This window comes from Octodon degus, unplaced genomic scaffold, assembly GCF_000260255.1.
Source record: "Octodon degus isolate 3935 unplaced genomic scaffold, OctDeg1.0 scaffold00302, whole genome shotgun sequence".
Taxonomy (NCBI): Eukaryota; Metazoa; Chordata; class Mammalia; order Rodentia; family Octodontidae; genus Octodon; species Octodon degus.
Window position 1 is genome coordinate 1,613,721 of NW_004524878.1, and position 25,363 is coordinate 1,639,083.

Genomic DNA, 25,363 nt, shown 5'->3' on the forward strand with positions numbered 1-25,363 from the left:
TCCTAGTCTATTTTTCAAGGTAGCTCAAATACTGCTTTTTTTACAAAGCTTTTCTTGATCCTCCTGGCTGAACACAAATCACTTTCTAAGTTTCACAAAATTTTATCTGTATCAATCTTATAATATTTTGTCCTGGCATTACAGATCTTATGTGCATCATTTCTTATTTTTTTTTCTTTTAGTTTGATTCACTTGTTGCTCTCCCTATTCTCAGAATAGTCCTGACATGTAATAACGCTAAATCTCTAGAGAAGGGCATTATGGAATTACATCACAAAAGCTTTATTACAACCCAATTCAATAGCTATTTTCATCCATTACTATCAGATAAAATACTTGATGAACCTTAAGACAGATTTTTTTTTTTTATCTGAAGAAGCTGACAGTCTAGGGAGATAGACTAGGGTATATTAATATCCCCAGAAAAAAAGATGCAGAAAATTAGGCCTCAAAAAGTAATTTGTTTGCCCAGAATCACATAGTAGGAAAGTGACAAAGTCAGAATTGAATCCAGCTAACCAGACTGGATATTCAGGACTCTATACATATAACCCACTGTGTTCTAAAGGAGACAACTGATAAACAGGGAATGAAAAGCTCTGAATACTTCTGAAATGAAGGATGACCTCAAGTATGATGAAGGATTTCACTCCTTTTTGAGGGAAAGCTGGAAATCTACAAAAGCAAAGAGGTTGTAATAGTGGCCTAACACTCACTGGATAGCTCACTGCTGCTCATCAAGCCCATGTTTGACTTGCTTGTTCTCTCAGAGTGAGCCCCACGGCACAGTGTTTCTTAAGAGGTCTTCATGGGCATCAAGGCTTTGCTGCTCACTAGGAGGTGTACTTGAGATACCAACTGAGCTCATCTGCCAGACAGTGGAGTAAATGGTAGCCAGCGTTTCTTACTTTAACTTGGTGCAGTTATTCTTTTTTTTTTTTTAACCAACTCAAAGAATTTATTTTTGACAAATACATAACCTCAATATGAGATGTCTAACTAAAACAAGCACTTCCAAAGAGTCCAAGACAGTATCTCTTCTTCTAAGGTTTAGCTTTTGCCTAGAACTCCCGATACATGGAATTGCCCATACCAAAGGTCACTGCGCCCACAACAAAGCCTTGGGCTGCTACACGCATGTGGATCAGGTGCACAGACATTGTAGCATTTCCCCTGCTCTTCAATCTGTATAATCTATATGCGACAATTGCTGCAAAGCCTGCCATTCCAATAGGGACAAATGGTGCCTCTTTCGCTTTTCTGATGTTTAAATTCCTCATCTTCATCGTACGAAGAAAGAGAAACTTCCATGTTGCTTGACATGGTGACTGCCTGAAGAGTCTTCCGAAAGTCACAGAACAACCCGAACTCCGGTGCGGTTATTCTTGAAGGGTGGATCCAGACTCCAAGTGCCCTCCAAGAGAGTATAGATCCGTCCTTCCATGGGAGGGAAGAGGATTACACCTACAACCCCTCAGGCGCCCCCTCCTCCTGGGACAGGAACCCTGGTCTTGCGTCTCCATCCCGACCTACCAGACAGCCGGGGCCCTCCTCCTCCAAAGCATGTGTCCACCATATGCTTTGGCCTAAACACCTGTGCAACAAACCTGTTTTTGGATAGCGATACCTCTAACTGTAAACCAGCAGAAAGTGCCCTGGAGGCACTTATCTCAAGTCCTGTTTTTGTTGTTGTTTTGTTTGTTTTGTTTTTTGACAGGGTCTGGCTATGTAGTTCCGGGTGGCCTTGAACTCAAGCCCAAGATGGCCTGGAACTCACCGATGATCCCCTTGACTTCGGCTTCTCCCTCACCCCCACCCCTGCCCCTCACCTCTCACCCTTACCCCCGACCCCCCAGCGCCCCCAAAGCTGTCCCAACACTCTTGACAACCCGGCTCCACACCTGAGGTAACGAAGATCTCTAAGGCCGAAGCGCTGATCGCGTAGGCATTGGCTGAGGACTCGACCCCGCCCCCACATGCGGACACAGAAGGCCTCTGAGGCACCGGCGCGCATCCCCAGCCCCGCCCCTCCTGGCCATCCACCAATGGCCTGCTGCGCCGGTGCCTCGCGCTCCAGACCCCGCCCCCTGGAGTCGCTGGGCGCATGCGCCACGTTGAGTGGGCTGGGTGAGGGGCTTCCCGGTGGGGAGGAAGGGCGGAAGTGGAAAGGGAAGATGGGCGCAGCCTCAGCTCAGGCCGGGAGCCAGCTGGAGTGTTGCTTGGGGAGGAAGGGGCACTGGTGGTCGCCAGGCTAGTCGAGGCCGGGGCTTCCACTCGGAGCCGGCGATTGGCGGCCCACTAACCCGGCCGGGTTTCTATGTATGTGCCCGCCCAGGGAAACATGGAAACCTGTTTGGCTGCGGCGGCGCTGAACGGGGTGGACAGACGTTCCCTGCAGCGCTCGGCCCGGCTGGGTCAGGAAGTGCTGGAGCGGGCCAGGCGGAGGGCAGTGGACTGGCACTTCCAGGAGCGCCCCGCGGGCGGCGTGGGGGACCTTTCCCGGGAGGGGCCCTCCAGAGGAGGATGGCGGGCAGCCGAGCCCCGGCGCCTTCTCCGCGCAGAGGTGAGGGCCCCGCAGACATCAGGACCGCTCAGGGAAGCCGTCCGAAAACTTTTGACAGGTTCAAAAACTGGGCGCTGTGGGACAGTTGTTGAATGTTATGCTTGGCTCTGTTGGTTACTTTTTTATTGTAAAGTTCTTACACGCTACATTCTGATATTAGAGGAAACTAACGAAGCTACTTTTTTGGTCCTTTATAAGTCAGTTTCTGTCTTATTGCTGTCTGTTAGGTCAATCTCGGAATTCCTTCTCAGGCCTTCTTACTAACTTAAACTTGCACAGGCCTTTACAAAAATGAAGAAGTATTTTAAAAATTCATGCTACAGTAGGAAATCCTAAGTCTCACGTGTGATGTGCCATTTATTCAAATAGAGAGAAGACAGCCATGTGACCCTTAATGCTTCCTTCAGAATAATGGCTGAATTCATGGACTATACTTCCAGTCAGTGTGGGGTAAGTTATAATCTGTAGGATTCTCATTGGTCTCTTGGTGTACCCGGGGAAAAATGGTGGCAGGAATGAGGAAAAGATAAGACAAGAGGTGAGTCCTTGCCTGATTGGCAAATGACCCTTAGAACAACAGTAGGGTTTATTTATGCTTTTGCAAAGTTGATGTCACGTGACACAAGGTTGCCTAGTGACTAACAGCCGACTTTAACCAGGAAGGATGCTCTTCTCAGGACTGAGGTAGCTTGGCTGCTTTAGTGCTTTAGGCACCAAGACCTAGTCCTGCTCTCACACATTTGATCAATTTCCACCTTCAGCGACTCCCAACAGTAACCGTCCCAATTGCATGCCAATTGATCATAGGATCTTTCTGGATTTTAGGGATAATTAGGATACTCCTGTATCCCCTGCCTGCACATCTTCATTGGCAAATTGTAATCAGCAATAAACATGGCGGAAAATCCCAAATTAGAATTCATCAAACAACAACAAAATTCATCCACCAAATACTTGTTGAATTCCTAACCCTGGAATTATTATTGAGGATATGATAGTGAAAAGTCAGAAAATGTCTCTACCCTCATTGAGTTTTCAGTCTATGTGGGGGGGTTACTTTGAACTGAGGTTTTTAAAAAAAATCTCTTGGATCACTCTTTAAGATGTACTGGAACAACATCCTAACATTAAATCTTAACATCTAATGTTTGTTTTCAGTCCCTGGCGAGATAGTTAGGTATGTCTCAGTGGGTCATTCAGCCGGTGACAAATGTCATCCTGTGCAGCAGATGCAGTTCCTTCATCAGGTGTTGGTTAATGGCAGGAGGAGCTTCAGGTAGCCAAACCCATGTTCTGCCACTTACTGGTATAATGCTGGTATAAGAAATTAAGCCAGTTAATTTCTTTCAGCCTTACCTAAGAAGGGTGACTAAAGTGGTAAGAAGCAGGGGAAAACATTTAGGACATGAAGCTATGCTGTATTTTAGCTTCCCTTCATAAAATTAAAAGTTCTAAAAATCCTCTCCAGTCTTTATGACCTTTTCTTTTTTATCTCCACTGGAGATAATGGTTTCTACCACCATATTATGATTAACTCTAACATGTGATTTAAGTGATTTTTTTGGAGTACCTTTCTTCTTTTATTGTGTAGTACTGGGAATTGAACCCAGGGGTGCTGCACCACCAAACTATATCTCAACCACTTTTTTGTTTTAGTCTCTAAGTTGCCCGGACAGGATGTGAACTTGTGATCCTTCTGCTTCAGCCTCTCTCATTGGTAATGTTGCAGGCAGCCTGAGTTAGATAGAAAGTTGCAGGCAGTCAGACAGGGTCAGGCCCTCAAATGAATAATAGTGGCCCTCGAAGGATATAACAACAGCCAGGCTCCTCACAACTGTGGGAAGGATGGAGGACACTGCTGTAAATCGAACCTAAAGACTGGCATGCAGGATTGATCATTACTAAGGAAGAATTATTGTCTGAAGGCCACCCGATAAGGTCCTATTTCACATTTATGCCTGCTTACTATGTGATTCACTACCCCATTTGGTCTTGAGACTAATCAATTTTACCTGAGCAAATGGTGCTTGTAATCCCATTGGATGACCATAGTTTTGTCACACCCTGTATCCGCCTAAGCGAGACCCCTTTGTCTCTCTCTACCTTAGCCCCGCCTGGTTTTGCCCTATAAAGATAACCTGAAAGAGACAGCTACCTGGGTAACCCACTCGGGTCCCCCTTCTGTCCCTCTCCGACAGAAGCTTTCCTTTCCAATAAAGTTTTACCCTCAACCTCCATTTGTTCCTAAAATTCATTCTTCAGATTTAGAGAACATGAACTCATCCAGGCCAGGTTGGGAGTTTCACTTCCCTATATCAGTATGATTACAGTATGCAACCACCTGCCTGGCTTTAGGTGTGTTCATTAAAATGAGTGACTGCAGATTATAAACTCCCTCTTTTAACATTTATACACTTAGATCATTTTTATGTACTTTGAGGCAGTGGTCAAGGTGGACCAGCCAACACTGAAGGAAATCACCTGTGTGGAAGGTGTTCTGTGTCTTCCCCAAGTCAGAGTGCACTGGTCTGTCTCAGGCTTAACATTTTGTAAGTCTTTCATGCCTTAAGGATACTGGTCAGTAAGGGAGAGGGAAGAGAATACCTTTTTTTGTCCTGCTTTTGGGTTTTGTTAAGATCCAAAAAACTAATTTTAATCTTTTTACCTCTTTTACAAAAATTCCAGTAACTCCAAGAATAGAGTTCCAGTCAGTGAGATATAAGTCAGAGAATATTTTTATGTTATTTGTACTGAGGTGCTTGTAGAAAAATCGGTAACTTCAGCTGTACTGTAAAGTAATTAAACACTTGATTCATGATTCATTCAAAGCAACAATATTTGTCCTTGGTTTTAAGGTTGTTATTTTTTTTTTAACATATTTTAGTACAGGCTCTCACTAAACAAATTGGACTTGTAGTGATCCTCCTGTTTTCAGCCTCCCAAGCTCTGGGATTATAGGCACATGCCACCACGCACAGTCTCAATGGCCATCTCAGTGCATCCCGGGGGCAGGGCTGGCAGGAACAACGGGGATCGAACCTTGGTCCCTGCACCTGTCTAAGCAAGTGCTTTAATCTGAGCTATTTGGCCGCCTGGTTTTATGTTTTTCAGATTGGTGTCCTTCGTGTTGGTTTTCAGTTCATGCTTCAATTCATTTGTTACAGAATGGAGTTTTGGAACCCCTGGATGTCCTGGAGATTTAGTATTCAGGGTTTGCTTCCACAATTTTGAAGCAGCCCCTAAAACGTATTGTTAGATCCATGTCCTCAAGTGCTTTCTCTTGCTTCTAATTATTCTAGTCACATGTCTTAGACAGTGTCCCTACAGTATGTCCAAAACAAGCAGGCTTGGGATGCCTTCATTATTAGTCAGAATCAAAGGCAAATCTAAGGTTAATTTCAAGGTCAAGGAATGAAATAGACAAGAAAAATGTAACCAGGCCCTTTGGATTATTTCTAACCTGGAGGCCTCTCCTTCTACTCCCCTGCATGGGAAGCCTAAGGGAAGTGCTGAAAAACTCTTAGGTTCTGTTTCCTGATGTATCTCAGGGAAAGGAAACCCCCCCTACCCCTGTCTTCCCAAATCCTTGTCTAAGACAGTAAACATGGAAGTGTTCATAATTTGTTAGATGAGGAAATGAAAGGGTTTGTGTATTGATATTTGGCATTGCAGCCAAGATGTGAAAATTTTTTAACATGGGAAAGAGCATGCTCTATCCTGGCCAGAGGTCTTGCCCTACAGAGGCAGCAGATGGCAGCAAAGTAATGGCACATGTGGTTCCCTTTCCTGCAGCCAGTGTACATGAGCTGTCATGCTCTGGAACTCAAGAGGCTGTCCAAAGGACAGGTTATTACCTCTGCTGTCTTCCTTCCCTCTTTAACCACACTTGGCCCACCTATCAGAGAGGTGTTTTGTTTTTTGGAAATTCAACCAGACTAGTTATCCTGTGTCTTTCACATTACTTCCCTAGAAATATTATTCATTGGTGCCCGAGGAAGGAGGGGCAACCCACGTCTATCGTTACCACAGAGGGTCATCTCAGCAACACGTGTACTCAGACACAGGGTTTGATCAGGTATGTGTTGCCACGTTCTGCACTGCCTGCAGCTCTTGAGGGTAAACCTCTGGGTTTGGGAGCTTCTGCTGGCTTCTTGCCTCTTGTCAAGGATAGTGGTCCTCAGAAGTGTATTTGTTGCTGAACCTGAGAGAATTTACAACAATGAGCATGAAGCAGTGATTTCACTTTACTGTGGTATCTGTGGATGAACTTGCAATTCTGGGGGGTAATTGGACAGGCTTAAAAAGCTTCACATGTCCTTTTCTAAATGCAGGGATAGGAAGGGTTTTTAATAATTATATATCTTACTATGAGGTAATGATAACTGTCATGTGTTTGGTAATTTTTAAAAAGGAAGTGCAAAGAGGGGAAAAATGCTTTCTCTAAAAATAGTGGTTGTAGGCCTCTTACTGCAGACTTGCCTGCCTTTTACTGGGTATCATTGTGAGAAAGCTGAAGGTTCTACTTGTCGAACAGTAGCTGATGGCAGTAGTAGTTTTGGCTTTTTTTTTTTTTTTTTTTTTTTTTAATACTGAGAATTGAACTCAAGACCTTGCACATGCTAGGCAAGCACTATACCACTGAGCTAGTTCCCCAGTCCTTTTTATTTTTTGAGATAAGGTCTCAGTAGGTTGCCTAGACTTACCTCAAACTTGAAAGCCTCCTGACTAGCTGAGGTTGCAGGCATGTACCACCACCATGCCCAGACGCAGTGGTGGCTCTTGAGGAGAGGAGGCTTTTGGTGTTTTTGTTTTTCTTAAACTTCCCTAACTGTACTTAAAGATAGCAAACTTAAGTCTAGAGTCTGATCCCCAAGTTGGACTCCCAACTTCTCTGACCTAATGGGCCTTCTTGGGGTGATGGAGCAGAGGGTTTAAGAACAGTGGGGGTGGTGAGCACCTGTATGTGAGCAAGGGCTGAGCACAAGCTGGAAGCACCCCCTGCGCCCCTTTCTCAGATGTGGAGAGCCTCCATTCTGGGTTCCCTTTGCCAGCCTGTGCTGGGGGCTTTCTTCAGTGCACCTGATCTTCAGAGATCACACATGGGGAAGAGTCATTCCTCTCTGTCCTTATAAAATGTAAATTGGTGGCACTAAGAGAATTGACTTTATCAATCCTTTCCCTTCTAGTGCCCCAGTTCTAGAAGAAACACCGAAGAGAATTTTATTTTCTGAGAACTTAAGTGTCATCACCTTACACTTTAAATCTTCCCGAAAACCACTTTCCCATAGTGTAGACTCGGAAACCAAGGCTCAGAAGTTAGATCAATGCCTCTTAGTAAAGAGCAAGGAATAGGATTTAAACTCAGACCTGTCTGACAGCGAAATTAATCATGATAAACAGCTCACAAAACACACAGAATTTACTAAAAAGATCCTTAGGAAGGTAAGTAGCAACATAGAAAAAAGTGTACACAACAATTCTAACAAGGTGGGAGAACTTTTCTCCTTATAATGCGGAACACAAAGCTTGGGCACTGATTGGTATTTCTGTTTGTCTCTTCAGAGAACAGACAGAGAGAAGACATCCTTCAATCCAGGAGGCATCTACCAAACACCAGAGCCCGCTTCTGAGGCCTCCCAGCCTGTGAGTATGGGCCCACACACTGGGCTTCTCCAACAACAAGATTCCACAAGCCAGTTGCCCTCTTAATTGTCAGGCTCTCTGTTTGAACTGGATCTGTGATATGTTTAAGTTCTTACGGAGGAGGGTGCACAAATTGGCAAAGTTGTTTTCTTGTTATCCTCCTTTCACTGAGTGCTTCAGCCGTGCTCTTGTGTCTGAACTCAGAGTTGTGGTTGGAAGGAATGTGAAGTATTCATATCTCAGTTCCTACAGCTCAGCTGGGCTGGCATTGGGTCCAGCTGGAATTCCACCATCTGTTTAAGCAGCTGGAAGGCCTGACCCTCCTCCTTAGAAAGTGCAGCCATTCCTGAAATCCTGAAACATACCCGTTTGGTGAGACACCAGATTCAGAAACACTGTGAGATACTAGCTGCCTTACTTCATAAGTGTTTCTCTGGAAAAAGACGTAATGATGAGTTTTTCATTTTTAGGATTAAGTACTCATTAATTTATGAAACAGAATTTTTTGGAACTTGGAAGGGCTGAAATTCTGAGAAAAGGAACTTGAACATGTTGTTACAATAAATTCCTTATTTTTTTGTTTGTATAGTTTGCTTCAGGCCAGGATCTGGCCTCTACTGGAGTCCATAGCTACTAAGAATACTCCAGTTCTAGGACAAATCTGAGTTGGTAGGCTTAGACATGTCCACTGTTGCTCCCTGTGGGTCGCGCTGGTCTTCCTGACACTCCCGTCTCAGCTCGGAGTTGCCTTGTATGCAGACAAATGAAGCAGCTGTGGCGGCTGTGATTTCTTTCATAGCTATGTTTTCATAACCCTACTTTTGTGTACACAGTTAACAACCAATAAATAGTTGTGGCATTGTCTTATATAATCAAATTGTTTAAATGAAAATAAATCTTCTAGTTTGTAGTAACTACCAGTAGGTGTGAAAGGATATAAAATAAAGCAGTTTTTGAAAAAATTGCCTTTGCATCTACCTAAAGGAAGGCAAGGAGAGAGCTGAGTATAAATATTCTCGCCTATTCCTACTAGAGGAACTTGCTGGCCAGTGGTTTGGGTTGTTTTCCCATGTGTGGCTTTAGAAATGACATTTTCTGCCTGGGGCTCTCTTCTGAGCACTGAGCAAGCATGTGGTGGTATCCGAGCTGTCACTTGGCTATTACTCTTTTCTGGTTTGGAACTTTGCCCTCCACCAATTGAATTGAGATCCACCTTCTACCTGCCACATCCACCTTGGAGGACAGTTTGTGCCCAGCTCAGCTGTAAACGTGAGTCTTTCCATTGACTCCAGGTTTCAGTGCTTTGCACCGTGGAGAGCCAGTCCTCTAAGGCAGGCTTTTGCCAGCCAGCTCCCTCGCTGCTCCAGGGACAAAGTAGCATCCACTCTTGTTCTTGGTGTTAGCAGCAAAGAAATCCTTCATCTTCCCAACAATGAGTTCAGCAAAGCGCAGTGAAAAAGAATAGTTCTCATTTTTCTAAGGGATCTTGCCGTTACTGCCATTCTCTGCTCACAAGAGCCACTGTCCACTTTTGATCTCCAAAACAATGGCCATTATTCTTTCCATCTGCCCAATCCTTACTCTAGCTAGAGTGTTCTTATAATCTTTCACGTGCCTGTAACACATTACCATTTACAGTGTGTTTTCATATGCTTATTTGTGAGGTAGGTGTTATCACAGCTTTAGAAATAAGGAAACCAGAAAAGTGAGGCTGAATTTTAATTTAGGAACAGTAGGGCCAAGCTGAGTCTTGAGTGCAAGAATTTTTTTTTTTTTTTTTTTGGGCAGAACCAGGGATTGAACTCAGGCTCTTGTGCTTACTAGGGAAGCACTTATTCTACTGAGCTATCTCCCTGGCCCCACGTGAATGCAAGACTCTTATTTGTACCTCATTGCATTATCCCTTTGGCATGAAAAATAGTCTTGTAGAGGTGCCGTGGTGTTCTAAGATAAAAAGTCTCAAAAAAAGAAAAAACTGAATTAAAAAATTTTAGGGGCTGGGGAGATGGCTCAGTGGAATAAGCGCTTCCCTGGCAAGTGCAGGGGCCTGAGTTCAATCCTCGATTCTGCAAAAAAAAAAAAAAGAAAAAACAATTAAGATAAAAAGTCTCTAACTGCTATGTTCTGTCTCCCTTCCAGGCCAAGCACATCGCTAAGGACCTCTACATAGAAGTGTATCCAGGGACCTATTCTGTCACTGTGGGCTCAAATGCCTTAACCAAGAAGACTCACGTGGTAGCAGTTGATTCAGGGCAAAGTGTGGACTTGGTCTTCCCTGTATGATGTTGGCTGCCACTATCACCACATCACTTTTTAAGTAGGCAGAAGAATAAAGCCACCAATGACTTTCTTAATCATCATGCCTTAATCCTGTTTCTAGTGCTGACCATAGCAGGTCAGCCTCCTGGGAGCTGCAGTCCATCTCTGTCAGTGCCCATGTTAACCTGAGAGCATAGAACTCCCTGTCTCATTTGCCTATGTGTAATAATGTGATGAAGCAGTCTGAATAGTTTTTACTGCTTGCTTTCAAAGTAAAGATTAATTATGTTAATAAAGGGAGAGGTTTGGAAGCAAAGATAATTCATTTTTATTGGTATTTAAAAATACAATATCCCTATGTACAAACTGTAGGCTTTATAAAAAGATGGCAGAGACGTCATGAACACATTCCCAAAGCTGGCCAACCAGACACTGGCTTCTGTGGGGAAGGTGTCCTCCAGTGGTCCCACCAGGCCCTTGACAAGGAGTGCTTGGACAAGGCCGCCAGCTCCTGCAACTGCCCTCCTGCTGCTCATCTCCAGGAAGGTCTTAAGTGGGTGAAATCACAGGTGCCCATTTGCTTCTCGCCTCCAGTATGTGCGCTACCTCTTTCCATTGAAGGCCAATCAGCCACTCTTGGAACGCTCCTCAAATATTTGCCGTGCCTGCCTTTTCATTTCCTGTGGGGGAAGAAAAAATCCTGACAGTCTTATGCTGACTATAATTTCAAGAATGAGAAATCACTGATTTTGAAGAAGTCACTGATGTCTCACACTTGCTAAGCTGGCACACCAAAAGTATGATTGCATCTCCCAGTTTAGTTGCCCAGTGACTCATCCCATTTTGAACATAGCAAGTCTTAGGGAAAGTGCCAGTATTTTATGTGATGAAAGCAAAGTTGAACAGGACTATGTTCGAATTCCTACAAGAGCAGACTCCCATTGACAGAGGGCCTAGGAAAATAGACCTGTATCCAGCAGTGTAGGGCAAAGGGTCACTGAAACATGGGATCCTTGCATCCTCCAGGAAGCCTCAGATGAACTTAATGGGTTCTCTAGACAATAAATGTGAAGCTGTGGCTGTGTGCAAATTTCAGGAAAAGTAGACCATGGGCCTTACCACTTTTTTAATTTGCTCAGTTTATTTCGTATTTTTATTTTTTCTATAACTTTATTCGCCTTACCACTTTTAGAGGGAGTGTATTCCTCAGAAGGTCTAGGAACTATGTAAGGAGTCCCTAAGAAGTTCTTCCCCAGCCTTACCTAGATCCTAGGGGCTTTTGGTTTTGGATGTACTCTTATCCTGCTGATGCATTGTGATACTTGGACCCAGTTTTCTGTGTTGAGCTCCCTGTAGCAGTTGCAGTGCCTTCATATTGGTTGGCCTTAGTAGTTCCTTGGTAGTCCCAACTACTGCAACTTGCACTTTCTCTTGTTTGTTGTCATTTTCCTTCCCGATGTTGTGACATCTTATTCCTAAACCCAAAATCATTTTAGTCATGTTGGATGTGCCACATTTTTAATGAGATTTGTCTTGATGACAAATAGAACTATATCACAGATTACATCGTAGTATCTCTAAGCTCCTATCGTTTTCTATTTTAAAAGAGAAATAAGGTTTATTAATCTTGTCTGGCCATTGTGCATTTGGGAAATGTTACTGTCTGATACCCAAATTTAGGTCTTAGGTGAGGAGCTGTCACCAGTCAAAGGAACTTCTATCCTTCATAGTGCTGTGAGGAACACCCATAGTAGTGATCACAAGAAGATAGTATGTTGATAGGAAAAACAAGTTTTAAGATACTTCTCTGGGAGGCTGCAAATCTTGGGAGGTTTGCAAATTCAAGCCTAGCCTGGGCAACTTAGTAACTTGATGAAACTGAAAGAAGAAAGAAAAGAAAGAAAAATGTGAGTTCTGAGGGATAGGAGAGCACTAACAAGCACACCAAGTACAGAGACACATAAATGTAATCATAGCACTTGGGAGACTGAGGCAGGAGTATCACTGGATTTAAAGCCAGCCTGAGCTACAGTGAGACCCTGTCTTGATAAGTAAAAATGAAATGGAAGGAATACCTTAAATTTGCTTTAAAACTACAGACAATCCTGCTCCCATCGTTTTCCAGGTGAAAAGGGACCATGAAGGCCAGCCGCCCACAGTCTGGAAGGCCACAGGCTGGCCTCCCCAACAGTAGATCAATGATGCCTCACTGCCTGTGACTGAGAAGAACTAAAGTGTGGGGGCAGAAGGACCCATCCAGGAGGCTCCTGAAGGGGAGTGCTCAAGACTATCAAGCATCAGTACTCAACAGAACTGACATCTAGTACTGATTAAATACCAGTCATAGGAGAAGCAAAGCAGCACACTTCCTTAAAAGAGTAGGAAATCTGGAGAGAAAAAAAGAAAAGATCATTTGCATTGTTTGCATCCCTGGTCACATGCATTCTTATAAATTCCCATCATTGCTACTTAGCAGTGACAAGCAGTACCATGTCTTCAGCAAGAGCTGGGGATGCTCTGGGACCCCACCCAGTGACACGGGTCAGCCCTTGGAATTAACTTTCCCTAGAATGTAACAGAAGATGTGGTTCCTGAAGATACCTTATTTATCTTTATAACATCAGAACATATTTTTTTTTGAGAAAAATCTTTGGAATGAATCTGTTTAACGTAGTGTTGGGAAAGTGACCTAATGTGGGTCTAAGTGGCTTTGAGCAGTGGAGATGACAGCAATGCATGCTTAGGGCCAGGGTCAATTTGTTTGGACTTAACAGGGTTTGGAACCACTTTAGAGATTGCTATAGAGCAAGCTGCAGCAGTGGGAACCCCGTGTCTTGACTACCATGGCTCCTGCCGCCCCCCCCCCCCCCCGTTGTTCCTCTCCTCATGCTGGGACTGGTGCTGTCCCAGCTGCTCCCAGACTCCTCTCTCAGACTGGTATGCCTTTTCTATCTCCAGGCTGTGTTGAAGCAGGAGGCCGTGAAAGCTATGCAAACGTTAGCATGAAAACTAGATTTTCTATAATCCCAGCACTTGCAAGCCTGAGGCAGGATTGCTAGGAGTTCGAGACCAGCTGTCTTAAAAACAACAACAACAAAAAAAAAACCAAACACTAGATTTGGGGCACAATTCTCTTTATATCCTCACTTGCTATGGAGGCAGATCTCAGAAACAGCTGTTTCTAAATAGCCGTTGCCAAGGCTTGTGACTGTGAGATCAGTGGACTCCACAGAAACCAGTGTCTTTCCCCTCCATTTTATATTTTCAACACAGAATTTCCTTTTGGAGGGAGAAGGAGCTCAGCAGGCCACAGATGGGGTTTTGTCCTTCTGTTTCCCAATGTGAGGCTGGAGAAAGAACCCATGCCTTGGAAGCTAGAGAAAGCCTGCCAGCTTCATGTGAAATACTGCTGCAGCAGGCTTATATCCACCCAATCGGACCAAAGCCCAGGGATCCCAGAAGACACCCAAGAAAGTTTATGATTAAAGAAATAGTTGTTCAAACTTTCTAGAACTGAAGTCTAATTTATAACTAAAGTCCTTTCCCATGGAACAAGAGCGAGCAATCCTAACTGTCCTGGAAAAAGGACAGTGTCTTCACAAGGACTCGGTGTGGGCCCAGTGTGGGCAGTGCCTTGAGACCCTGAAGCTTTAGCATCTTAGCCTGCCTCCACTGCCCTTCACTGGATGTCACATTAGTGACCCTGGGATCCCCAGAGTCTAGCCTAGGACGAGGCATATCCAAGCTACCTCTCGCATAGCTCTGCCAACTGGCCTAGGCGCCACTGGGAATTTACACAGGATGGGTAAGGGGCTGATCCCCAAACCTACCACAGCATGTCCCACAGCCCCTAGTTCAAAGGAGAGAAGCTGCGGGTGACAGCCACGGACAACTCAACAATGCTTCCTTGCTGGTTGTAAAGAATGGGCAGTGGTTCTTCCCACTCTAGGGTCCCCATCTGGAGACTGGAGCCAGATGGACAATGTTTAAGGACCAATTTCTGTGCTTCTTGGGGCATGACACTAATCACCTGGATACATTTTAACTGTTCAAATCAAGGCCTCTAAGGAGCAAAAATAGCCAACAGGAGAGCTCAGTCAGTGGGCCAGGGAAAAAGACAGGTGTTACACATAAATCTTAGCACAAAGCTCAGCTAATCCTGCCTATCATTTGTAGCTGGAAGGGAAGCTGACCACTTCCACACTTCCTCATGTCAGCCTTCCCAACATTCATTATTCCCAAACCAGCAGAATGGGGAGGTGCAGCAGGTTCCTAAGGAACACAGAAATCAAGCCAGCAGCCCCCTCTCGGACGATGAGCCCTCATGCTTGGTCTACCTGGCTTCCTAGGACGTGGCTCCGGCCCGTTCCTCCTCCAGTACCTCCACTCGGGCTGGCGGAGGCTGCTCTGTCTCAGAGGCCTCTCAGGGAGGATGGGGTCAGTGTTCACTGCGCTGTTCACCACCAGTCTCTGGGGAAGGCCGATTTCCAGATTATCCTCCAAATCTTCTTCACAGGAGGAGGAGGAGGAAGAGGAAGAAACAATGGGGACAGCATGCACTGCTACCGGCTCCTCTTTAGGGCCTTCAAGGGGCAGAAGTTGTGCTGTAGGCTTCAGCTCTGACTCTGGCTGTTCTCTGGCTGTGGTATCTGAGGTCCTAGTAAGAGGCCACCAGGTGGAGCTCATCGAGGGACAGCAGCAGAAGTGGGCCTGACACAGCAGCTGGCAGCAGGCATGAGGATGGCAGGGAGGGCACAGGAAGGTGGTGTCTGGAGGAAGCCTGTTGGTGCTGTCTCCAGTGACCATCCCCAGGGGAGAGCAGCAAGGGGCCCCGAGGAGGGCACAGGGGCGCTCACTCGCATGAGACTTGCTCAGTCTTTCCACAGCCTTCTTCCAGACAGTGGGGGGCACCCACCTGACCCCACCTAGAGGCACCTGAGCTGTCTTGCCACTCCACAAGTGAACAGTGATTTCTTCTTCCTTTGATGCTATGAAATGGAAAAGGGCAACACTGTATTATAATTAACCTCTTCTTTGGGCTCTTCTATCGCCACTGGCAAGGCCTCAGCTGGGCCGCTCTGGTCTCTTCTTCCCTGTACTTCAGTAGCCACCTCATCCTGGCCACATGCTCCAGCCCTCTGCCTCCTGGGTGACAAACTGAGCTGGAGGAGTCTGTTTTTCACACCACCAAAATGCACCCTCAGTAGACACTTCTTAGCATCGTGTAAAGTACAAGTGGACTGGGGCGGGGGGGGCGGGGAGATGGCTCAGTAGAATAAGCGCTTGCCTGGCAAGCGCAAGGGCCTGAGTTCAATCCCCAGTTACACACACACACACACACACACACACACACACACACACAAAAGAAAAAAACCCCACAAATGGGCTGACTGTCACATATGAAATGATGGTCAGTCCCTGGGGAACCTGATGAGGGAGGAGCAGTAAGTTCTGCTGCAATCCCAAGTGAATACTATGGTTTCACTAACCAACACAGACAGGGAAGCTATAGGTTACTTTCCCTGATTTAAAAAAAAAAAATACAGTCTGAAAAACACAATTTCTAAGCCAGGCATGGTAGTACATGCCCATAATTCCAGTACTATAGTAAGCTGAGACAGGAAGATCACACGCCAACCTGAGCTACATAATAAATTCAAGGCCAGTCTGAGCTACACCAAAACAGCCCTATCTCCAAAAACAAAACAAAACAAAAACAAATGATTAGATATCTATTGGTGCCCAGAGTTAAGTGGCAAGAATTCTTCTTTTAGGTGGATGAGATAGCTCAGCAAACTAAGCACCTGCTTAGGCAAGCTCAAGGACCCAGGTTTGATCCCGGGCACCACATCCCGAACTGGCCCTGTCACTGGGCATGCTGAGCTGGCCATCAAGACCGGGCGTGGTGGCACATACCAGTAAGCCCTGAGCTGTGGAGGCTGAAAACAGGAGGATCAGTATGAATCAGAGCTGCATAGTGAGACCTTATACCAAATACATTTTTTAAAAAATTGTTTTTTAGGGGCCGGGGAGATGGCTCAGTGGAATAAGCGCTTCCCTGGTAAGCACAAGGGCCTGAGTTCAATCCCTGGTGTGGCCAAAAATAAAATAAAATAATAAAATACTTTTTAAATGGCTTGAACACCTCTAAGCTCTGGCCTGATCACAATCTTGGCTCCCTCTGGGGAGCAGCTTCCCTTACCTTGCATCTCTGAGCCCAAGAGGACAGTGCCAGGACCATATCGCTGTTGCCCTGGCTCCCATGCTGCCAGTACCTTGTCCCCAGGTCGCAGTGAATATTCCACGTATGGTGAGAGCTGAACAACATCTTCTTCTGAGACCACACTCTGCCTCTGGGCTGGCAGTTTGGGGTCTGTGACAAAGGGAGCCTCAAACTCCACAAGCAGGATCCCTTGCCTCTCCAGCTGTGGGAAAGAACAGAAAAGATTTGACCTTAGAAAGGAAGACAGGGAGGCTCTGATTCCCTTGGATACCCCAGAATCAGGGCCCAGTCTTGTTATAGAGAGGAAACCCTGTTGAGAACGGACAGGAACAGGCATGCTTGCCGCTGATTAGAGTGGAGTCGAGCAGGCTGTTGGCTGCTGCTGTTCCCTTCAATGCTTCTCGCCATGGGCAGCTCTTCTTTCTCACAATCTGCCTTTCCCTTTCCAGGCTCCTCCTTTTCCTGGTTTTCTTTACTCCCAACAAACTTCTGGCCTGCAATTCCCAGGAATAGCCTGGGTCCTCTGGATCTTTCCTCAACTCACGCCCTTCCTCCAAACACTACCAAGAAGAGTTGTTCCCATGTCCAGGACCCACCAGGGATGGTTTGTTATTCATCTACCTGCCCACATGGACAAGGAGTTATTGTGGCTGTGAGGGACCCCTCAATCTGTCCTTAGAATTAGAGAAGAAATGTTCAGCTAAGTAAACCAATAACATGCAAACCAAAAGGACTTAAACTAAATAAGGGGGCCTGGCCCTAGCTCAGTTCTTTAAGTGGCTGCTTTCACCAAGCTGTTAGCCTCAGGTGGCTCTAGTTCAATCCCCACAACTCTCCAGCCAGCCAAACAAGCCCTGAGGGCATTCGGAGCAAAAAAAATAAAATAAAAATAAACTAAATAAAAGTAGAAATTGTCTGAGTACTCAGGATCTTAAAGAGAAAGTAGTATATTTTTAACAAATCTCTAGAGAGGATGGCAAGATCTATATTTGAGCCAAAACTCAGCTAACGTTTAATTTGAATTCACCTTTTATTAAAAAAACGATAAATTACTTTTGATTTGAAATTCCACAATTATTTTCTTGTTTTGTTTTTGACACTTCATACTAGTCTTCCCTCCATTGATCCACACTCCTAGTCTGATTTTGAAAAGCCCCAAAGAAGTAAGTAGCCCCTAAAGGAAAACCCAGCCCAGGCTCCTGGCCACATTGCAGAGCAAGCTCAAGTGTATGTGAGCAGGCACACTTTGCCCTTTCTTTTAGGCTGTACCTATAATCAGACACACTGGATTTTCCTAAACAAAACACTATGGGTAGAATTGTGGCCCCCTTCCCACCAAATTCACCAGCTGAAGTCCCAGCCTCCACAACTCGGAAGGTAATTTTACTTGGAAACAGGGTCACTGCAGGTATAATTAGTTCAGACAAGGTCAGGATGAGCATGGCAGACAACATCAGAGTGTATTCAGTTGTGGTATTTGGTTATGGAGTCCTACCAAACTAATATACCCACTGCTCACTTGTATAATCTGGCTAAGGGAGATCTATCGAAGAAACCACACTATCGGCCAAATAGTTGTAAGGCAAATCAGGTACAACAGGGGCCACCCAGAGGAGCCTGCCAGGAAGATGCTCGGAGTTAGGGACTCACCTCTGGAGCAGGCTTTATCTGAGCCGGGTAATAAAATCCATCTGGTTCCCTCCTTGCCAGGACCCAGGTGTTCGCAGCCTCTCTAACTCTTCCCAGCCAGCCAGGGTCCTCCCAGGCTGGGTCAGCAATGTGGAGACATGGGTGATGCAAAGCATACCTGGAAAACAGCAAACTGAATTATGGGCAGATACTAAAATCCTAAAAACATCAAGAAATATATTTCACAGTTAGCTCTAAGGAGCACCACGGCATGTGAATGACATAGAATGGGATCCGGAACAGAAATCCATGGGGAATGTGGCAAAATGCATCACTTCTGATATGGTAAACTTTTGAGAGAGCAGAAAGTAAAGGCACCAATAAACTTAAATATATATATATATATATATATATATATATTTTTTTTTTTATTTTTTTATTTTTTATTTTTTTAAGAAGGTGAAGACACTAAAGGGAACCTTTTTTTTTTTCCTGTGGCAGACTCAGCCCACTCTGGGAGCCAGGCTGGAGCGGAATGTGGTGCCAGGGATTGAACCTTGGTCCCTGCTGTTGCCAGAGCTTGCCTAAGCAGGCACTTTGGACCATTGAACTATCTTGCCAGCCCATGGAACCATTGTTTTTGGATTGGGAACTGAAACATGATTGGCCTTGAGTATTCAAGTTAATTAATGCTTGTTGAGAGTGAACAATAGACCAGAAAGAGTGCCTGGAAGTGACACCTAAGATACCAGTAAAAATGGACTCCCAGCCTTATCCTGGACCAAGTGGAGTGGATGGCAGTACCAGGAGCAAAACCGTAAGGCCCTCAGCACTGCGGGGTCGAAGGATGGAGAAGGGCTGCAGCAGGGGCAGCACAAGGAGCTGGGTCTGGGAGCTGGGCAAGAAGATGAGAGACCAGGTCTGGGGAAGTGTGTGGGCCAGGTCAGTTGGCCTTGGAGAGGTGGAGAGTGGGTATCTGGGTTTTTGGAGAAGCTGTTTCATGGTTAAGCCTGAATATGTAGATGCTTAACCCGGCCTTGAACAGAATGGTAACTGCTCAAAGGGAAGGAACAACTGGGGTGAGAGAAAGGAGAAAAGAAAGAAGGGGGGGAAAATATATATATATATATATATATATATATATATATATATATATATATATATGGGATAGCTTGGATAATTGTACTGCTGATCTCTACTGGTCTATTGAAAGGAGCAGTTAATGCTTTTTTTTTTTTCCTTTTTAATATTTTTGACCAATTTTGCATGCTTGTACCTGACAATCTGAACAACTAATTTGAAGACAACAATATGCAACTTAACAAACATTGTTGAATTCTTATCATTTTGTTTAATGAAATTCTGTAGCATTTCTTATCTTTCTTTTTATTTATTTATTTAAAGAAAACAAGAAAAGAGAGCAGTGAAAAACCATCCAGGTTGACCTGTTCCTAACCCAGGCAAACTGAACTGAATAACACAGAAATGAGTCCTAGAATTTAAATAAAATTTGCATATTTACATTCATTATAGACTTTTTTTATTAGTACATGGTTGCAATACACAATGAATACATTTATCTTGAGGAGCTGGTATATGTACATTTGCATCTTAATCCTTTTTATTTCCCCTTTCCTCCTTCTCCTCTCTCTTCCCCATCTATCTCTGGTTCCCTTCCTATTTAAAAAAGGTCTCCCTCCCTGTTTTCTATTATCTTTTATTATGTTCTGTGAATTATTCACACTTTGCATCCTTTGTCCTTTTGCAGTTGTACTTGAGACAGCTAACTGAGGACACTATTAAAGAAAACCCTGGAAAGCTGAGGACTTTCAACTGTCATATATGGTTAGGATTTGAGAAAGAAGGGTGTTGGCTCTATGCTTGTGTAACTTCTGTGCTGAGTTATGACTCAGCTAATAATATACAGAAAACGTCTGAGAAAAGTAGCTTGATATATGGTTAGATCTGCCTCCCTCCTTCCCAGTGACAGGAACTCCACAGACCCCAACCCTGATGACAGCTGAAATGCATCTAGGATGAATTCTGAGGGAACCCACAGGGGAGCCTGGAAACCTCAGCTCGGTTGTTGGTGGCAGCGAGCCTAATTTCTCACACATTGCCTCAGCCAGTCTCACTGTTTAGGGTAAAATGAGCTAGAAATCATTTACTTGGTCAGTACTGACTGCTTTCACTCAACTGCGGTAGCCACAGCTCTGCTACAAGCCAAGCCATAGCCTCCTCCCTAGAGGTCACCAGGAGTACAGTGTAAGCCACAGTACGAGACTTTTACCGCATGCAAACCCCAGGTCAGAAATCAAGTTCTCTCCTTCTTGGGGCACACCATTCCCTGCAGAGGGGTGAGAACAGTACCTGGTGAAAGCGTGGGTCCTGGGAAACCCAGGAGTTCTGCGGGCAAAGGGGCAGGCGCAGGAGAGGTCTGTGGGTACTGCTGCACAGCCCCAGCCAGGGGCCTTCAGGGTTGTGGTCACACTGCAGTACTTCGGCAAAGGTACTGGGGGTACAGCAGGATTGTGGGAAGCCATCTGGAACAAGCACCGTGATTACCGGAGTTCATCCACAGCCCAGCAGAGAGGGCCCCAGTGGGCCCTCTCTGGGGACAGCTGTGTCCTTGCACCGCCCCCACCTGCTCCACAGACACCGGGGTCCCCATTGGATCTTCGGCCTCAACAATGGCCTCTGTGCAGGAAGCCCCAGAGGAGTGGGAAGAACAGCAGCTGTGATTCTTAGAAAAACTCCACTATAATATCCTTCTTGGCTGGTCAAATAGCTCAGGATGGCTGAATAGCTCAGCGGATTAAAGCACCTGCTTAGGCAGACGCAGAGTTAGGGTTCAATTCCCCAGGTGTGGTCCATTCATGCCCCAGGGGTGCCCTGAGACCGTGATTGAGACTGGATGTGGGGATCACCATGAGTCCATTGTACATAGTGAGACCCTGCAGGCCCTGTCAAAAATATTAAAAAATACTCCACAGCCTCGTGGTTGGGTATTAAACTTCTATACCTCTGCTGCAGCTCTCAGGAGGTCATACCTCAAGATCCCTTAGTGATTTTTTCTTTCCTCCTCCCTGGGCCCAGGAAGCCACCCTTCTCTTCACAAACCCCAACCCTGACAAACCGGTCTCCTCCCCTGCAGGACTAACTCTGGTCCATGCTGAGCTGACACTGCAGAGTCATGGCACCCATCAACCTTCTCAGAGGTGACAGCCACCACCCAGGGTCCATATTCAAACTTGGCCACCCCAGCTCACCAGACTCTGTTAGGCTCTGTCCTGCCAGGTCCACAGGTCTCACCCCAAAGAGACTCACAACCTTAAAGCAGGCCTCCTCACCTCAGCCTCTGGCCCCTTCTGACAGTTGGAGCTCAGGGCCTCAGCCCAACTGACTCCTTGTTGCCCAGCATGTTGCCATGGATGCAAGCAGGCAGGGCAGTCTGGGCCCCTGGGAACATAGAGTATGTGTGGAAGGGTGCCAGGAGGCCTTGAGAGATAGGAGCACAGAGAGAGTAGTCTCTCTCTCTCTCTCTCTCTCTCTCTCTCTCTCTCTCTCTCTCTCTTTCTTTCTTTCTTTCTTTTTTTTTTTGGTGGTGGTATGAGGGAGATTGGGTTTCCCTACTGCCAGCAGAGTCAACCACTGCATGAGGGCCATCTCATGGATCCCAAGGGAACCCTGTGTGCATGGTGAGGGAGAGATTTCTCCCCTGTGCAGGCATGGGGACTCTCAGGGAACTTTCCTGTAGTTTAAAACAAAATAATCACAGGTGTGGGCAAGTTTGTCTGAGGCAGACAAGGCCCTGCTGAGGAGCAGAGAGATGGTGATCCCTAGGAGGGCAGGGAGTAGACAATGTGACCAGAGGAACAGCAGAGGCCAGGTCTGGATTCTGCTTACTTGAACACCCCCATGAGGCTGGTATCTGAGGACCTGAACGTCACTGCGCACTGTGTTTAGTGCAGAATACCACCAAGATATGCAGGGACGTTTGTGGATGTCTCCCCCACATCCCCTCCCCTCTTCCACCCCCTGCCGTGTCTGTGCATTCATATGGGTAGAGAGGCTGACTGTACCTCCAGGTGTGTGTGTGTGGGGAATGTGTGTCAATTAGGGGTTCTTAGTACCTCTCTAGTCAGAGTGAACCTTGAGGCTCTTATTGGGAACATTGGGTTATAGACTTTCTCTTGCTTCCTATGCATGAATAAGAAAGCATATAATTCAGAGAGCTTTTGATAGCCTTTTCAGGACACCGAAACTATTTCCAGAGAAAGAGAAGATAGACCTAACAAAAACAGACCCAGGGACAACAGATTGTTGGCAACTAAGTCCTCCAGTTACGTGAGACAACACATTTCCTTTATTGATGATGCCAGCTGGATTGTGTTTTCTCTTTCCTGTAATTGAAAGCATCAGGGGCCGGGGAGATGGCTCAGTGGAATAAGCGCTTCCCTGGCAAGTGCAAGGGCCTGAGTTCAATTCCCGGTTCCGCAAAAAGAAAAAAAAAGAAAGCATCTTAGGTGCAGACTTTCCTCATAGAGCATAACTTTGTAGTCAGCAAAGTAATGGTGGTCTAGACTCACTCCTTAATGGATTAGTGACTTGGCAAACAAGTTCAGAGCCTACAAAAGACTAAGAAGGTTGGCAGTGAGGGAATTATTTCTGAATAGGATGGTAAGATTTCAGTGGTGGAAGGGAAAAGACTATGCCTGTTTAGAAAGCAAGAGCCAAGAGAGAAGGATGCCTTTGCTAGACTGATTTTCTTTGGGGAGCAGATCAGGTATCCTGGGAATGGCAAGGCATGGCTATTTGAGAAGGGAACAGATTGCATTGTGCCTTGAAAAGTGAGCAGATAAATTTAAACAACATGGTAGTCAAAAGGAGCTTATCTGGCAGTCTGACCAACACAGCCGAAATGCTTTAAGAGAATATCACAGAATGGAAGCAGAACCAGTGGTGAATAGAGCTCAAGAGGACAGAGAGGAGATGGTTAACCATGATCCAGGTGACAGGACTGGAAAAGGAAAATAGTAACAGTGGTATTTACTGACACCTACCTGACTTGAGGCTTTTCGCAGGATACAAGGAATGTAGGGTGAATAAGACTGGTATCGGTCTTTAAGGAGCTTATGAACTACTAAAAAGACAGGCAGGTATGTAAGGTATATAAGGACAGAAGAGGGGTAACTGCAAGAAAAACACATTTACAAAATAAAGATGCAAGCAATGGCTGAGAATGGAAGTTGGGAAACACTTCACAGAGACAAAACAATGTGACAGACAGCTCAAGGGAAATCTTAGTAGGACTTGGTGACAGATGGGACTGGGAGCTGAGGGACAAGAAGAGCTGAAATGAGCCATGGGAGTAGAAATAGAACACTGGTGAAGGTGAGGAAAGTCTGGAAGGCCTAGAGGATGTGATATTACAGACAGTATGAGATAGACAATTGTAAATGATTAAAAATGGTCATGAATACATATCAGGTGTCAGGCAGAGTAAATACTAAAAAAAAAACCCATTTGGTGAGTCATTGTTTTTCTTAGTTTGTGGATGAAGGACACATAAAAAGCACACAGAAAGAAGGAGGTACAGCAATACTTCTAATAGGCAGAATCTGCAGAGTGCCTTCTGGAGTTCTGTATGAGCAGAGTACGAAGTCTAGGTGCAGGAGAGAGAGGAGTCTGAAGTTATTTCGAAAACAACAAAGTTTTGTGATCTGTATTTGCGAAGATGGTTTTTCTCATCATGGTTTTTCTTCAACTCTGAATTTTGACAAATCAAGGGAACTTCATTGTGATTGCTTAGTAAGAAGTATTTACAGCATATGTGACAAGCATCATGTAGTCATTTGTCAGACTTGCCATGCTGTTGTGGAAGTTTGTCACACCTGGGACTCTGGCTAAGTGTGTGAGAAGGACAGAGTGACAGACCCAGGAAACCCTGGAGAAACCTACTTCTCTAGAGCTCTTGGAAGGAATGAGCAAAGCATGTTCTGGTCTATTCAAAATTTTAGTACATCTAAATCCCAGACAAGGAATACGCAGTATAGGTTGGCACTGGCGCTACTATTTGCCCGCACAGGAATTACATTTAGGAAAAACTATTGAGTGATGTTTCAAGAGACTCCATTCTGTGCATTTCTTTTGTTGAAAAGCCTAGCTCAGACGATTCTGAAAATAGGGTCAGCGTGGCGGCTGGAAGTTGCCATTAGGGCAGAGCCTTTCCCAGGGTTATTCTGGGTCTCAGCTTTATCGGGATACAGAAGAGACTGCAGGTAGCTAATGTATTTGATTGCAGCTCGGAGAGTTTCCACTTTGCTGAGTCGCTTCTCCAAGTACTCCTCCGGCAGATGATGTCGGAGCTGGGCGTAGCCCTCGTTGACACACTTCACACGCTGCCTCTCCCGCTCATTCCTTTTCCTGATGAAGGCAGGCCCATAGGAGTACTCACATCTTCTGTAATTCGGATAAGGCATCGGAAAGGGAAAAGGGTAGGGCTCACCATAATTTTCCAGGATCAGGGAGTCACTAGTAAAAGGCAGCAATGACAGCTCTTCAGAGTAAGGGGGTGGCACCTGGGCCTCAGGGTACAGGTGGAAAGTGACCATGGGGTCCAGGTAGAAGGACCTGGGTAGCGGCAAGTGGGAGGACTCAGAGAAGACAGGAAATGTGTCTTGTGGATTAGAGTGGCTTCTATTGTCCATTATTTCGTCTTTAACCTAGAAATATACAACCAAGTTTATTAATTTGGCCAGTTCAAGAGAGCAGGCTACTTTCTTAGTGATCAGCACTTCAAAGATTTAAGGTTTTGATGACTAGTTCTTGAGCTTGCTCCGAAAAGGAGAGAAAGGATTTTTTTTTTAAGATAGATTTCAATCTTGGTTTTACCCTTTCCTTGCTCTGTGTCCTTTGGCAATTTTAACCTCTACGAGCCTCAGTTGTTTCCCACGTCCACTTCAGATATTAACTATCCTGCAGGGTGGTTGTGAAGGTTAAAATTTAAAAGGCACACATAATGCATCGTACACAGAGTTCTTTTC

The 25,363-nt window shown here is 45.3% G+C and overlaps 3 protein-coding genes and 1 pseudogene across 7 annotated transcripts; 1 reads left to right on the forward strand and 3 right to left on the reverse strand.

Moving 5' to 3' along the window:
- Positions 1 to 1,043: 1,043 nt before the first annotated feature.
- On the reverse strand, positions 1,044 to 1,323 carry LOC101580214 (annotated as a pseudogene).
- An 823-nt stretch (positions 1,324 to 2,146) lies between these two features.
- On the forward strand, positions 2,147 to 10,772 carry Akip1 (A-kinase interacting protein 1). The gene is made up of 5 exons (XM_004647340.2): positions 2,147 to 2,563; positions 2,933 to 3,013; positions 6,534 to 6,638; positions 8,126 to 8,206; positions 10,346 to 10,772. The coding sequence occupies exons 1-5, from the start codon at positions 2,318 to 2,320 to the stop codon at positions 10,487 to 10,489; spliced, it is 657 nt and encodes a 218-aa protein (XP_004647397.2). The 5' UTR covers positions 2,147 to 2,317; the 3' UTR covers positions 10,490 to 10,772.
- A 79-nt stretch (positions 10,773 to 10,851) lies between these two features.
- Positions 10,852 to 21,695, reverse strand: CUNH11orf16 (chromosome unknown C11orf16 homolog). Of its 5 annotated transcripts, none has more exons than XM_023707595.1 (7): positions 21,643 to 21,695; positions 20,688 to 20,862; positions 18,339 to 18,495; positions 16,668 to 16,890; positions 14,803 to 15,453; positions 11,728 to 11,940; positions 10,852 to 11,145 (listed from the first exon to the last, which is right to left on the reverse strand). In XM_023707595.1, exons 2-6 carry the CDS (start codon positions 20,858 to 20,860, stop codon positions 11,735 to 11,737), a joined length of 1,410 nt encoding a protein of 469 aa, XP_023563363.1. In that variant the 5' UTR covers positions 20,861 to 20,862; positions 21,643 to 21,695; the 3' UTR covers positions 10,852 to 11,145; positions 11,728 to 11,734. The 5 variants fall into 5 exon arrangements, with proteins under 5 accessions (XP_023563363.1, XP_023563364.1, XP_023563365.1 ...); XM_023707596.1 differs by having other exon boundaries at positions 20,688 to 20,860; positions 21,668 to 21,686; XM_023707597.1 differs by having other exon boundaries at positions 20,688 to 20,860; positions 21,587 to 21,657.
- Positions 21,696 to 24,356: 2,661 nt separating this feature from the next.
- Positions 24,357 to 25,028, reverse strand: Ascl3 (achaete-scute family bHLH transcription factor 3). Its single transcript, XM_004647344.2, has one exon. It carries the CDS (start codon positions 25,025 to 25,027, stop codon positions 24,485 to 24,487), a length of 543 nt encoding a protein of 180 aa, XP_004647401.1. The 5' UTR covers position 25,028; the 3' UTR covers positions 24,357 to 24,484.
- Between the last annotated feature and the right edge of the window lie 335 nt (positions 25,029 to 25,363).